General features: G+C 39.0%; 1 protein-coding gene across 1 annotated transcript in view; it reads right to left on the reverse strand.

Annotated features, from left to right (window-relative positions):
- DHX37 (DEAH-box helicase 37) overlaps positions 1–15416 on the reverse strand; it is a 324396-nt gene that overhangs the window by 30659 nt on the left and 278321 nt on the right. The window contains exon 26 of the mRNA XM_053701847.1: positions 14606–14679. Within this exon, the coding sequence (XP_053557822.1) occupies positions 14606–14679 (74 nt within the window). The remainder of the gene's footprint in view (positions 1–14605; positions 14680–15416) is intronic.

The following is a 15416-nucleotide window of genomic DNA, read 5'->3' on the forward strand; positions in this document are numbered from 1 at the left end:
GTGTGAAGTGAAGACCAAGTTGCAGCCTTGCAAATCTGTTCAACAGAGGCCTCATTTTTAAAGGCCCAGGTGGAAGCCACAGCTCTAGTGGAATGAGCTGTAATTCTTTCAGGAGGCTGGTGTCCAGCAGTCTCATAGGCTAAACATATTATGCTACGAAACCAAAAAGAGAGAGGTTGCTGAAGCTTTTTGACCTCTCCTCTGACCAGAGTACACGACAAACAGGGAAGAAGTTTGATGAAATTCTTTAGTTGCCTGTAAATAGAACTTCAGGGCACAGACTACGTCCAGATTATGCAAAAGTCGTTCCTTCTTTGAAGAAGGATTAGGACATAATGATGGAACAACAATCTCCTGATTGATATTCCTGTTAGAAACTACCTTAGGTAAAAACCCAGGTTTAGTACGCAGAACTACCTTGTCTGAATGGAAAATCAGATAAGGAGAATCACAATGTAAGGCCGATAACTCAGAGACTCTTCGAGCCAAGGAAATAGCCATCAAAAACAGAACTTTCCAAGATAAAAGCTTAATATCAATGGAATGAAGGGGTTCAAACGGAACCCCTTGAAGAACTTTAAGAACCAAATTTAAGCTCCACGGAGGAGCAACAGTCTTAAACACAGGCTTAATCCTAGCCAAAGCTTGACAAAAAGCCTGGACGTCTGGAACTTCTGACAGACGTTTGTGTAAGAGAATAGACAGAGCAGAAATCTGTCCCTTTAACGAACTAGCAGATAAACCCTTTTCTAAACCTTCTTGTAGAAAAGACAATATCCTAGGAATCCTAACCTTACTCCATGAGTAACCCTTGGATTCGCACCAATATAAATATTTACGCCACATCTTATGGTAAATTTTCTTGGTAACAGGCTTCCGTGCCTGTATTAAGGTATCAATAACTGACTCCGAGAAGCCACGCTTTGATAGAATCAAGCGTTCAATCTCCATGCAGTCAGCCTCAGAGAAATTAGATTTTGATGTTTGAAAGGGCCTTGTATTAGAAGGTCCTGCCTCAGAGGAAGAAACCACGGTGGACAGGACGACATGTCCACTAGGTCTGCATACCAGGTCCTGCGTGGCCACGCAGGCGCTATCAGAATCACCGATGCTCTCTCCTGCTTGATCTTGGCAATCAGCCGAGGAAGCATCGGAAATGGTGGAAACACATAAGCCATGTTGAAAACCCAAGGGGCTGTCAGAGCATCTATCAGCGCCGCTCCCGGGTCCCTGGACCTGGATCCGTAACAAGGAAGCTTGGCGTTCTGGCGAGACGCCATGAGATCCAGATCTGGTTTGCCCCAACGATGAATCAGTTGAGCGAAGACCTCCGGATGAAGTTCCCACTCTCCCGGATGAAAAGTCTGGCGACTTAGAAAATCCGCCTCCCAGTTCTCCATGCCTGGGATGTAGATCGCTGACAGGTGGCAAGAGTGAGACTCTGCCCAGCGAATTATCTTTGAGACTTCCAACATCGCTAGGGAACTCCTGGTTCCCCCTTGATGGTTGATGTAAGCCACAGTCGTGATGTTGTCCGACTGAAATGTGATGAACCTCAGTGTTGCTAACTGAGGCCAAGCTAGAAGAGCATTGAGTATTGCTCTCAACTCCAGAATATTTATTGGGAGGAGTTTCTCCTCCTGAGTCCATAATCCCTGAGCCTTCAGGGAGTTCCAGACTGCGCCCCAACCTAGAAGGCTGGCATCTGTTGTTACAATCGTCCAATCTGGCCTGCGAAAGGTCATACCCTTGGACAGATGGACCCGAGAAAGCCACCAGAGAAGAGAATCTCTGGTCTCTTGGTCCAGATTTAGCAGAGGGGACAAATCTGAGTAATCCCCATTCCACTGACTTAGCATGCATAATTGCAGCGGTCTGAGATGCAGGCGCGCAAATGGCACTATGTCCATTGCCGCTACCATTAAGCCGATTACTTCCATGCACTGAGCCACTGACGGGCGTGGAATGGAATGAAGGACACGGCAAGTATTTAGAAGCTTTGATAACCTGGACTCCGTCAGGTAAATTTTCATGTCTACAGAATCTATAAGAGTCCCTAGAAAGGAGACTCTTGTGAGTGGTGATAGAGAACTCTTTTTCCACGTTCACTTTCCACCCATGCGACCTCAGAAATGCCAGAACTATCTCTGTATGAGACTTGGCCATTTGAAAGCTTGACGCCTGTATCAGGATGTCGTCTAGATATGGAGCCACCGCTATGCCTCGCGGTCTTAGAACCGCCAGAAGTGAGCCCAGAACCTTTGTAAAGATTCTCGGGGCCGTAGCCAACCCGAAGGGAAGAGCTACAAACTGGTAATGCCTGTCTAGAAAGGCAAATCTTAGGTACCGATAATGATCTTTGTGAATCGGTATATGAAGGTAGGCATCCTTTAAGTCTACCGTGGTCATGTATTGACCCTCTTGGATCATGGGTAGGATGGTTCGAATAGTTTCCATTTTGAATGATGGAACTCTTAGGAATTTGTTTAAGATTTTTAGGTCCAAAATTGGTCTGAAGGTTCCCTCTTTCTTGGGAACCACAAACAGATTTGAGTAAAACCCTTGCCCTTGTTCCGTCCGCGGAACTGGGTGGATCACCCCCATTACTAAGAGGTCTTGCACACAGCGTAGAAATGCCTCTTTCTTTATTTGGTTTGCTGATAACCTTGAAAGATGAAATCTCCCTTGTGGAGGAGATGCTTTGAAGTCCAGAAGATATCCCTGAGATATGATCTCCAACGCCCAGGGATCCTGGACATCTCTTGCCCAAGCCTGGGCGAAGAGAGATAGTCTGCCCCCCACTAGATCCGTTTCCGGATAGGGGGCCCTCTCTTCATGCTGTCTTAGGGGCAGAAGTAGGCTTTCTGGCCTGCTTGCCCTTGTTCCAGGGCTGGTTAGCTTTCCAGCCCTGTCTGTAACGAGCAACAGGTCCTTCCTGTTTTGGAGCGGAGGAAGTTGATGCTGCTCCTGCCTTGAAGTTACGAAAGGCACGAAAATTAGACTGTTTGGCCTTTGATTTGGCCCTGTCTTGAGGAAGAGTATGACCCTTACCTCCAGTAATGTCAGCAATAATTTCTTTCAAGCCGGGCCCGAATAAGGTCTGCCCTTTGAAAGGAATATTAAGCAATTTAGATTTAGAAGTCACGTCAGCTGACCAGGATTTAAGCCATAGCGCTCTGCGCGCCTGGATGGCGAATCCGAAGTTCTTAGCCGTTAGTTTGGTTAAATGTACAACGGCATCAGAAACAAATGCATTAGCTAGCTTAAGTGCTTTAAGCTTGGCCATAATCTCATCCAATGGAGCTGTGCGAATGGCCTCTTCCAGAGACTCAAACCAGAATGCCGCAGCAGCAGTGACAGGCGCAATGCACGCAAGGGGCTGTAAGATAAAACCTTGTTGAACAAACATTTTCTTAAGGTAACCTAATTTTTTATCCATTGGATCCGAAAAAGCACAACTATCCTCCACCGGGATAGTGGTACGTTTAGCTAAAGTAGAAACTGCTCCCTCCACCTTAGGGACCGTCTGCCATAAGTCTCGTGTGGTGGCGTCTATTGGGAACATTTTTCTAAATATCGGAGGTGGGGAAAAGGGCACACCGGGTCTATCACACTCCTTGCTAATAATTTCTGTAAGCCTTTTGGGTATAGGAAAAACGTCAGTACACACCGGTACCGCAAAGTATCTATCCAACCTACATACTTTCTCTGGAATTGCAACCGTGTTACAATCATTCAGAGCCGCTAATACCTCCCCTAGCAATACGCGGAGGTTCTCAAGCTTAAATTTAAAATTAGAAATCTCTGAATCCAGTCTCCCTGGATCAGATCCGTCACCCACAGAATGAAGCTCTCCGTCCTCATGTTCTGCAAACTGTGACGCAGTATCAGACATGGCTCTCACATCATCAGCGCGCTCTGTCCTTAACCCAGAACTATCGCGCTTGCCTCTTAATTCAGGTAATTTAGATAATACCTCTGTCATAACAGCAGCCATGTCTTGCAAAGTGATTTGTATGGGCCTCTCTGATGTACTTGGCGTCACAATATCACGCGCCTCCTGAGCGGGAGGCGAAGGTACTGACACGTGAGGAGAGTTAGCGGCATAACTTCCCCCTCGTTGTCTGGTGATAATTTCTTTACAGATATAGATATCCTTTCAAATAAATTTACAAGAAATATAAAAAACGCTACTGCGCCTTTAAGAATCACAAAAAAATTGTCACAGTTGAAATAACAATGAACCAAATCAGTTATAGCAACCAAATTTTCACAGTAAATGTATTAAGTTAGCAAAGTATTGCACCCACTAGCAAATGGATGACTAACCCCTTAATACCCAAAAAACGGATAATCAATTTAACAATTAACGTTTTTATCACAGTCAAACACACTGTCACAGGTCTGCTGTGACTGATTACCTCCCTCAAAATGACTTTTGAAGACCCCTGAGCTCTCTAGAGACGTCCTGGATCAAGGAGGAAGAAGCAGGAAGACTGAAACTGAATTTTTACTGCGCAAAAAAGCGCTAAAATAGGCTCCTCCCACTCCTATTACAACAGTGGGAAACCTCAGTTAACCGTTTCTATGTAGAAATAAAACAACAGCCATGTGGAAAATCATGCCCCAAAAGATTTATCACCAAAGTACCTCACAAAAAACGAATAACATGCCAGTAAACGTTTTAAACATACACTTTAAAAGTTAGGTAGTGTTATTAATAAGCCTGCTACCAGCTTATACAATACTTCAGTATTAACAGTATTTTCTTAGTCAAATTCCATTCCTTAGAAAAGTACTTATTATACATATATTCATCAGCCTGATACCAGTCGCTGCTGCATTTAAGGCTGTACTTACATTACATCGGTATCAGCAGTATTTTCTTAGTCAATTCCATTCCTTAGAAAAATAATTTACTGCACATACCTTGTTTGCAGGATTCCCCACACGCTATTCCCTTTCTGAAAGTTACCCCACTCCTCAGAATGTGCGAGAACAGCCAGTGGATCTTAGTTACTTCTGCTAAGATCATAGAAAACGCAGGCAGATTCTTCTTCCAAATACTGCCTGAGAACAAACAGCACACTCCGGTGCCATTTAAAATAACATACTTTTGATTGAAGAAATAAACTAAGTATAAAAAACACCACAGACCTCTCACAACGTCCTATCTAGTTGAGTTGCAAGAGAATGACTGGATATGACATGTGAGGGGAGGAGCTATATAGCAGCTCTGCTTGGGTGATCCTCTTGCAACTTCCTGTTGGGAAGGAGATATAATCCCATAAGTAATGGATGACCCGTGAACTGAATACACTTAACAAGAGAAATATTGCTTGAAGAACCCTTTACTAACACCTAACTTTACCACTTCCTTGCTCTAACATAGGCAAAGAGAATGACTGGGGTGGGAGGGAAGGGAGGTGATATTTAACAACTTTGCTTTGGTGCTCTTTGCCGCCTCCTGCTGGGCAGGAGTGATATTCCCAACAGTAATTAATGATGATCCGTGGACTCATTGTATCATTAGAAAGAAATATCAATTGTGATATCTGAAAACAAACCCTATTCATAGATTCAGTATGCAAAACAAAAAGAAATCTCAGAAGAAAAACGAGCAAAGGGAACCACGCCCGATGCTGCAGTTATGAGACCTAAAACTTTCATGCACATAGCCACTGAAAGAAAAGAACCAGACTGTAAAACAGACTAATGCCAGATACAATTGACTTTTGTCGATAAAGAAAAAGACATGCATACAGAATCCATCTAAAAACCCAAAAAGAAGTGACCCTTGTCTGAGGAATCACGAAACTCTTAAGTAAATTAAATCCTCCAACTATGTTTTGAAGAAACAAAAAACTTAGTTGATTCATAAAGAGATTCCAAAAAAGAAAGATCCACATATATTAATACTGCTCTTTCATAAGTATGTATTGGGTACTTGTAAGCGCGTCTTATTACCCATAAGGGACTTAAAACACTGCTCATTTAATTGACCTTGGAGAATGAAAGGCTGAATGGACCTCGCCAGGAATCTAATCTGCAACCCTCAGAGTGCTACAGGGCTCAGGCACAGTACATTAGTAAGCTGAGCTATCTGCCCATCTTAACAAAAGAAAAGACTAAGCTAATACCAAAATACCATCCAAATAAGGAAGCACCACCATACCTTACTGCCTGAAGACTATAGACAGGCACCAAGAACCTATGAAAAGATTCATAAAGGTGTCGCTAAACCAAATGGAAAAGTGACAAATTGGTAAAGCTTATCTAAAAAAGAAAATCTCAGAACCCACAAGTGGACTGAATGAACATATAAAATGAGGATAAACATCCTGAAAAAAGAGTGGACATGAAATGACCTTAACAAAAAGGCATAATAGTCCTTATAATTGCCAACATAAAAGTTGAAAACAATATAAAAAATCTTCAGATCCAAAAAATTAACTGAATAAACCCTTCTACTTTGGGACAAAGAATAGAAACCCAAACCCTGTTCCTGCAAAAAGAACTGGCATAATCACTCCTGAAAATAAATCAGTGTACTGAGAAAGAAGATTCTTCCCATAGAAGGTCTCATTCTGAAAATCTATTCAAACCCTAAGAAAAAAAATTTAGATTTTGGACTGATCCAAAAACAATTCAATCTGTCCCCCACCAGAAAGACTGGATAGAGAACCGCACCTTCATGCAATCTAATAACTAGTAAATATGTAGCGTATTTCTACGAAAGAGGATACAAAACGCTTTTCAGTGCTTACACCCGGAATTAATCAAATCAGCAGCTGAGAAAAAAACTGTAGTTATTATTACCCAAATAAATAGCATACAATAAATTGACCTCAAAAGGCCAAAGGGCTGTAATGACCCTGCCGGAATATAAATCTGAGACCCTTGGATCTAGTACAATATTTGTAGTCAGGACATTCACCAACTGATCTACATCACCGGACTTAAAGTAGGGCAGAAAAATTCTAGACCTCCATAGTGGAGAAAATAGAAATCAAATAAATTATCATCCTATCAAGATAGAGAATAAAATATATTCAAAATCATAATAATAAATACAGTAAACATAATTAAATGATTACTTCTAAAGTAAATAGAGGTATATACTTGAGAATCTGAAACTGCTTATACTAACTGTTCAACAAAAGTTAAGAAAACAGCAATGTCAGCCACAGATAAAGCTGAGCTAAAATATAAACAGTACATGAATATGCTCTACCAAGGTTATATTCAAAAATTCTAAAGAATCCTGAAAATAAGTACCAATTCCCATAGAAATAGTAGTACAGTACCAAAAGGGAATCAGGATAAACATTCTCTAGAATATAATACAAATAGTATATTGCATAGGAAAAAACCTCAAGAGCAAAAATTTTTTCTTAAAATCCAGTTTTGAAAAGGATTAATAACATACGGCTAGATTACGAGTTTTGCATTATGGCTGGCTCACTATTAACCTGCAAGTTATTTCCACCGCTCACCTTTAATAGCGTTTGCGGGTGATATGGCAGCGTTGAGCTCCATACCGCACACAAATACCAGCGCTGCTTTGACGTCCTCGTGCACGATTTCCCCATAGACATCAAGGGGGAGAGCCGGCTTAAAAAAAGCCTAACACCTGCAATGACGGAGCGTAGAGCTTCGTAACGCAGCCTCATTGATGTCTATGGTGAAAGAAAATGTATGTTTACACCTAACATAAACCCGAGTCTAAACAGCCCTAATCTGCCGCCCCAACATTGCTGCCACCTACCTACACTTATTAACCCCCAATCTGCTGCCCCCGACATCGCCGCCACCTACCTACACTTATTAAGCCCCAATCTGCCGCCCCCAACGTCGCCGCCACCTACATAAATTTATTAACCCCTAATCTGCCGCCCCCAACGTCGCCGCCGCCACTATACTAAAGTTATTAACCCCTAAACATCTGGCCTCCCACATCACTAACACTAAATAAATATATTAACCTCTAAACCTAACCCTAAGTCTAACCCTAACCCTAACGTAACCCTGACCCCCCTAACTTCAATATAATTAAAATAAATCTAAATAAAACTTACTATTAATAACTAAATAATTCCTATTTAAAACTAAAAACAAACTTACCTGTAAAAAAAACCCTAAGGTAGCTACAATATAACTAATAGTTACATTGTAGCCATCTTAGGTTTTATTTTTATTTCACAGCTGAGTTTGTATTTATTTTAACTAGGTAGACTAGTTAGTAAATAGTTATCAACTATTTACTAACTACCTAGTTAAAATAAATACAAATTTACCTGTAAAATAAAACCTTACCTTAGTTACACTAACACCTAACATTACAATAAAATTAAATAAATTAAAAAAAATACATTTATCTAAATTAAAAAAAAATATAAACACTAAATTACACAAAATAAAAAAAGAAACTATCAAAAATAAAAAAGAATTACACCTAATCTAATAGCCCTATCAAAATAAAAAAGCCCCCCCCCCCCCCCAAATAATAAAACTCCTAGCCTACACTAAACTGCCAATAGCCCTTAAAAGGGCCTTTTGCCCCAAAGAAATCAGCTCTTTTACCTGTAACCCACACAACCAACCCCCTAAATAAAATGTAAATAAACCTAAGCTCCCCATTGCCCTGAATAGGGCATTTGGATGGGCATTGCCTTTAAAAGGGCATTTAGCTCTTTTACATTGCCCAAACCCTAAGCTAAAAATAAAACCCACCCAATAAACCCTTAATAAAACCTAAAACTAACCCCTGAAGATCCACCTACAGTTTTTAAAGACCGGACATCCATCCTCATCCAGCCGGGAGAAGTCTTCATCCAAGCGGCAAGAAGTCCTCAAAGAAGCTGGGAGAAGTCTTCATCCAAGCGGCAAGAAGTCGTCCTCCAGGCGGGCAGAAGTCTTCATCCAGACGGAACAGCCAATAGAATGCGAGCTCAATCCCATTGGCTGATTGCGTCAGCCAATAGGATTGAAGCTCAATCCTATTGGCTGATTGCATCAGCCAATAGGATTTTTTACCCTTTAATTCCGATTGGCTGATAGAATTCTATCAGCCAATCAGAATTCAAGGGACCCCATCTTGGATGACGTCCCTTAAAGGGAACCTTCAGTGTATGGCTGGGACCATATGAAGAGGATGCTCTGCGCCGGATGTCTTGCAGATGGAGCCCCTCCGCGTTGGAAGAATGAATATAGAAGATGCCGTCTGGATGAAGACTTCTGCCCGCCTGGAGGACCACTTCTTGCCGCTTGGATGAAGACTTCTCCCGGCTTCGTTGAGGACTTCTTGCCGCTTGGATGAGGATGGATGTCCGGTCTTCAAAAACTAAGTGGAACTTCGGGGGGTTAGTGTTAGGTTTTATTAAGGGTTTATTGGGTGGGTTTTATTTTTAGCTTAGGGTTTGGGCAATGTAAAAGAGCTAAATGCTCTTTTAAGGGCAATGCCCATCCAAATGCCCTTTTCAGGGCAATGGGGAGCTTAGGTTTATTTAGATAGGATTTTATTTGGGGGGTTGGTTGTGTGGGTGGTGGGTTTTACTGTTGGGGGGTTGTTTGTATTTTTATTTTTTTTACAGATAAAAGAGCTGATTTCTTTGGGGCAATGCCACGCAAAAAGGCCCTTTTAAGGGCTATTTGCAGTTTAGGCTAGGGGTTTTATTCTTTTTTTTGGGGGGGGGGATTATTTTGATAGGGCTATTAGATTAGATGTAATTAGTTTAAATATTTGAAAATGTATTTTTATTTTGTGTAACAGTGGTTTTTTTTGTAATTTAGTTAATTGTATTTAATTTTAGTGTAATGTTAGGTTTAACTGTAAGACAGGTTAGGTTTTATTGCACAGGTAAGTTTGTATTTATTTTAACTACACTGTCAGAAAAAAGGGTACGGTTGGGGTCCGTTTGTGAACACTTAGGGTACAACTGCTGTGGTTGTACCATCAATGGATCATAATTACACCTTAAGGAACTAATATGTACCATTTTGCGGTAAATAAGGTACAAATATGTTTCCAACTGTCAAAGGGTTCATGTCTGTACCATTTAATCCCCCAAAAAAGGTACAATCACTTGTGTGACTAAAATGTTGAGGGGGATGGGTGGTTCAAGGCTGCCAAACCCTGCAAGTCCGTATCATTTGTACAGCTCAATTATTCCTATTCACATAACTGACAGTCACCCAAAATGAATGCCACATGCATGTTGTACAGCAAAATAATTATGTTCAATCGTTGTTGGTAATATGCCAGAAGTGGGCAAAGCAAAAAAAATACTTAAAGGGACAGTCTACACCAGAATTGTTATTGTTTAAAATGATGGATAATCCCTTTATTACCCATTCCCCAGTTTTGCATAACCAACAGTTATATTAATATACTTTATACCTCTGTGATTACCTTGTATCTAAGCCTCTGCAAACTGCCCCCTTATCTCAGTGCTTTTGACAGGCATGCAGTTTAGCCAATCAGTGCAGACTCCTAAATAACTACATGGGAGTGAGCATATTGTTATCTATATGACACACATGAACTAGTACTGTCTAACTGTGAAAAACTTTCAAAATGCTCTGAGCTAAGAGGCAGTTTTCAACGGTTTAGAAATCAGTTTGAGCCTACCTAGGTTTAGCTTTTCAAAAATACCACCAAGGGAACAAAGCAAATTTAGTGATAAAAGTCAATTGGAAAGTTGTTTAAATTTTCATGCCCTATCTGAATCATGAAAGTTTAATTTTAACTTTACTGTCCCTTTAATAACCCATATATTCAATGATACTGTGTTGCTGCAAGCACTTAACAAGCACTTAACATTTTAATGTTTATATTTAGAGCATCAAGATGTTAACTCTTAAACATAAAGCAAATGTATTAACTAAAATTACAAAGAAAAAAAAAATGTTTTAAACTCTATAAAATAAACAAGATCTGTTTAAGAACCAGTTTTAAAAAATAAATAAAATAAAATTGTAACCGTTCCCCAGTCACATACATGGACATTGTGTGACATGCCATAGCGCCATCTGTAACACAGCTCCATCTATTGGTAGCAGGTTCATCACCAAAGTGTGTACTAGGGAAATAGACTCATTTGCATATATTTTGCATAGAGTGACAATTCAATGTACTGTATGGTTGTGAGTTTTATCATTTATCCCTCCCCCGAATCCCCCTTCTTTTCGTTAGAGTTATATTTTATTATTATGTTGTTTTCTATATGTTTTCTATATATTTATGTTTTATGTGGCATGTCACCCTAAATTAAATGGGGAGGGTGTTTTTAGAGTCTAGTACAGAGTGATATAAAACACATTGAGTAGTTCATTTTGGAACTGGTTGTTTAGCATGCTTTGGAATTGCTACATGGCTACAGTTAAGTATACAAACTTTTTTTTTAAAGCTGCAGTGTGGCTATTGTAATACTGCCTGAAAAAGTACACATTAAATGAATGCATATTTGAATGTTATATGATAAATTTAATGGAACAGCATTTGTAATATGCTGTGTTGAGTACAAATTTGCCATCATGAGGTACAAAGGGCTTGTCACTGGGGCAGTACCCTTAAAAGGCCAGATTTGCACCATTTTTTAAGGGTACAATATGGTACCATAGGACTGAGGTCCAATCTAATCACCAAAGGTACATATTTGCCTTTGAAAGGTACAATCTGCAAGGGTACCAATTTGTACCCATTTTAAAGGGTACAGCAGGTGTATATTTGAGGGTACTGCCCCAGTGACAAGATGTTGTACCCCTAAAGGTAAAATGTTTGCACATTTGTTCTGACAGTGTAGATAGTTAGTAAATAGTTAATAACTATTTACTAACAAATCAACCTAGTCAAAATAAATACAAACTTACCTGTGAAATAAAAATAAAACATAAGATAGATACAATATAACTATTAGTTATATTGTAGCTAGCTTAGGTTTTATTTTACAGGTATTTATTTTGTTTTAAATAGGAATAATTTAGGTATTAATTGTAATTTTTATTTGGACTTATTTTAATTATGTTAAAGTTAGTGGGTGTTAGAATTACTTTAGGGTTAGACTTAGGGTTATGTTTAGGGGTTAATAACTTTAGTATAGTGGCGGCAACATTGGGGCAGCAGATTAGGGGTTAATAACTTTAGTATAGTGGCGGCAACATTGGGGCAGCAGATTAGGGGTTAATAATATTTAACTTTTGTTTGTGATGCAGGAGTACGGCGGTTTAGGGGTTAATATTTTATTATAGTGGCGGCGATGGAGCGACAGATTAGGGGTTAATTTTATTTTAGTGTTTTAGTGTTTGCGATGCAGGAGCGCCTCAGTTTAGGGGTTAATAGGTAGTTTATGGGTGTTAGTGTACTTTGTAGCACTTTAGTTATGAGTTTTATGCTACAGCTTTGTAACGTAAAACTCATAACTACTGACTTTCAGGTGACGGTACAGATCTTGTAGTTATAGGCTGTACTGCTCACATTTTGGCCGGACAGGCAAACTCGTAATAATGGCGCTATGGAAGTCCCATTGAAAAAGGACTTTTTGAAAGGTGCGGTAGTTATGTTGCGTGACGGCCAAAAAAGTGTGCGGTACAGCTGTGCCTACAAGACTCGTAATAGCAGCGGTAGTGAAAAAGCAGCGTTATGAAGCTTTTTCACTCATAACGCAAAACTCGTGATCTAGCCAATAGTTAATAGGACGACTCCTAAAAGCTATAAATAATAAATATTTCCTTAATAAAGAACATAAAAAAAATGTTCAAATGAGAAATAAGGAGAATTTATAACAAACTGTCTGATACAGGATCTTTAAGACAAAGAAACCTTCATCAGTATAATAAACTTAAGTATGCTGTCGGTGAGAACAAAATTGTTAAATTTTAACAATTTTTAAAAGACCTTGTAAGTTTATATAAAGATATAATAGCACTCATAACCTTATGATATAAGCAACAACATGTAATGTTTGCAAATGAAATCAAGTACAAGAACTGAATATGTAAAAAACAGTAAATGTCATTATACATGTAGAACATAGCTTTTCATAAAACATAAAAAACACATGCCACATAATTGAACTGAAGAAATAACAGTTTAAAAATGAAAAGAACACACTTCGGTTTGTAGAACTGTGTTCCAGGGCATCATAGTTTCTACAGTAATATCAGAGTCAGGATCAGAATGAAAACATCTCGCAAAATGTAACAGAAAAAGAAAAACATCATAAGGCAAAATATTACATTTCCACAATGTAACAGTTTCAGTAAAGAAAAGCAAAAGCAGGCATAATAGCTTTCAAAAAAACTATGAAAACAGCGAGCAATAGAGGGAGAGGGGTAAAAATGTCTAAATTTTTGCGCCAAGAATGACACACAACGCAAAAAAGGGAATTAAAGTTTTTTGGCGCAAAACTATCACCAGGTAAAGACACAATTTGCGTCAAACGCAATTTTGCGCCAAAGCAACTAGTGTCAACAAAGACACCGGAAATGACGAAACTTGCGTCCTCAACGGCGCGACTTTGCGGCAAAAGAATTTGCGCCAAGAATGACGCAATAAAAAACAGCATTTTGCGCCCCCTCGCGGGCCTAGATTTGCCCACAAGAAATGAAAAGTCAAATTGAAAAAAACTGAACCCCAGGTAAGAAAAAAGTTTAAATAAACTTCCCAAACATGATTGCTATACTGAAACTGTTTAGACTGCAAAAGGAAAATATACATAGACCTGACTCATGGCAAATATAGGTAAATACATATATTTAAAACTTTATATTACTACATAAAGCGCCAAACCATAGCTGAGAGTGTCTTAAATAACAATATGTACTTACCGAAAGACACCCATCCACATATAGCAGATAGCCAAACCAGTACTGAAAAAGTATCAGCAGAGGTAATGGTATATAGGAGTATATCTTTGATCTGAAAAGGGAGGTAGGAGATGAATCTCTACGACCGATAACAGAGAACCTATGAAAAAGATTTCCCATGAGGAAAACCATAAAATTCAATAGGTGATACTCTCTTCACATCCCTCTGACATTCACTGTACTCTGAGAGGAATCAGGCTTCAAAATGCTGAGAAGCGCATATCACAGAAGAAAATCAAGCACAAACTTACTTCACCACCTCCATAGGAGGCAAAGTTTGTAAAACTGAATTGTGGGTGTGGTGAGGGGTGTATTTATAGGCATTTTGAGGTTTGGGAAACTTTGCCCCTCCTGGTAGGATTGTATATCCCATATGTCACTAGCTCATGGACTCTTGCCAATTACATGAAAGAAAGAAAGATTTGGGTATCATCAGCATAAGCTGTACTGGAACACAAAGGAGGATGTATAGATACAAAAATAAAATTAAACTTTTACACATTAAAGAAGATGAAAATATCTAATAAAAGGTTATAAGAGTAATTAAATGGACAGACTTTCTATAGAAAACAAGTAAAACTTACATAGCCCAAGAAGGAAAAAGTCCAAGAAGAAAGAATCACAGGAAACAGTGGTCATGAATAGTGAAACTGCAAATGTGCACTTAATTTTATTTTTAATGCCAAAGTTAAATATACACTTTCAATAAAAAATGCCAATAAACACACACATTACTTACTTGGCCCAAGTCTTTAACATTGTTACTGGACTTGACAGCAAAACATTGGTGTACTTGCTTAATTTTTTGATGACCTATATAAAAAAAGAAATGTATATATATTTATATTTGATTACCAACAAATGTACTGTGTGTTCAGAGTTGACGCAAATTAAAGGAACAGTCTACTTGAAAATGTTGTTTAAAAAGATAGATAATCCCTTCATTACCCATTCCCGAGTTTTGCGCAACCAACACTGTTATACTAATACACTTTTTACCTCTGTGATTACCTTGTATCTAAGCCTATGCAGACTGCACTTATCTCAGTGCTTTTTTGAAACTTGCATTTTAGCCAATTAGTGCTGGGAGTGAGCACAATGTTATTTATATGGCACACATGAACTTGCATTGTCTAGCTGTAAAGGCTAATAAAATGCACTGAGATAATAGGTGGTTTGCAGGGGCTTAGAAACAGGCAGAGGTTTAGAGGTTATAAAGTATTTTGATATAACAATGTTGGTTGTGCAAAGCTGGGGAATGGGTAGTACAAGGTGTTTTCTATCTTGTTAAACAATGAAACAAAATAATCAAGTAGACTGTCCCTTTAAGCAAAATTGTATCAAGGTTTTGCAGTCTTAAAATAGATTAAGTAAGATCAAAACTTTGAGGCAAAATTTGAGTTATATTCTAAATAAAAAACAAAACAGATTTAATGGGGAAAAAATATTTTATGAGGTAATATTCAATGGTGGTGAGTGGTTTGAGTAGAGTATCACACATTCCTTTATACACCCATCCACTTCTTTCTAATGTTAAGTGTTTGAGTCTG

The sequence above is a fragment of the Bombina bombina genome, chromosome 2 (assembly GCF_027579735.1).
Source record: "Bombina bombina isolate aBomBom1 chromosome 2, aBomBom1.pri, whole genome shotgun sequence".
NCBI lineage: Eukaryota > Metazoa > Chordata > Amphibia > Anura > Bombinatoridae > Bombina > Bombina bombina.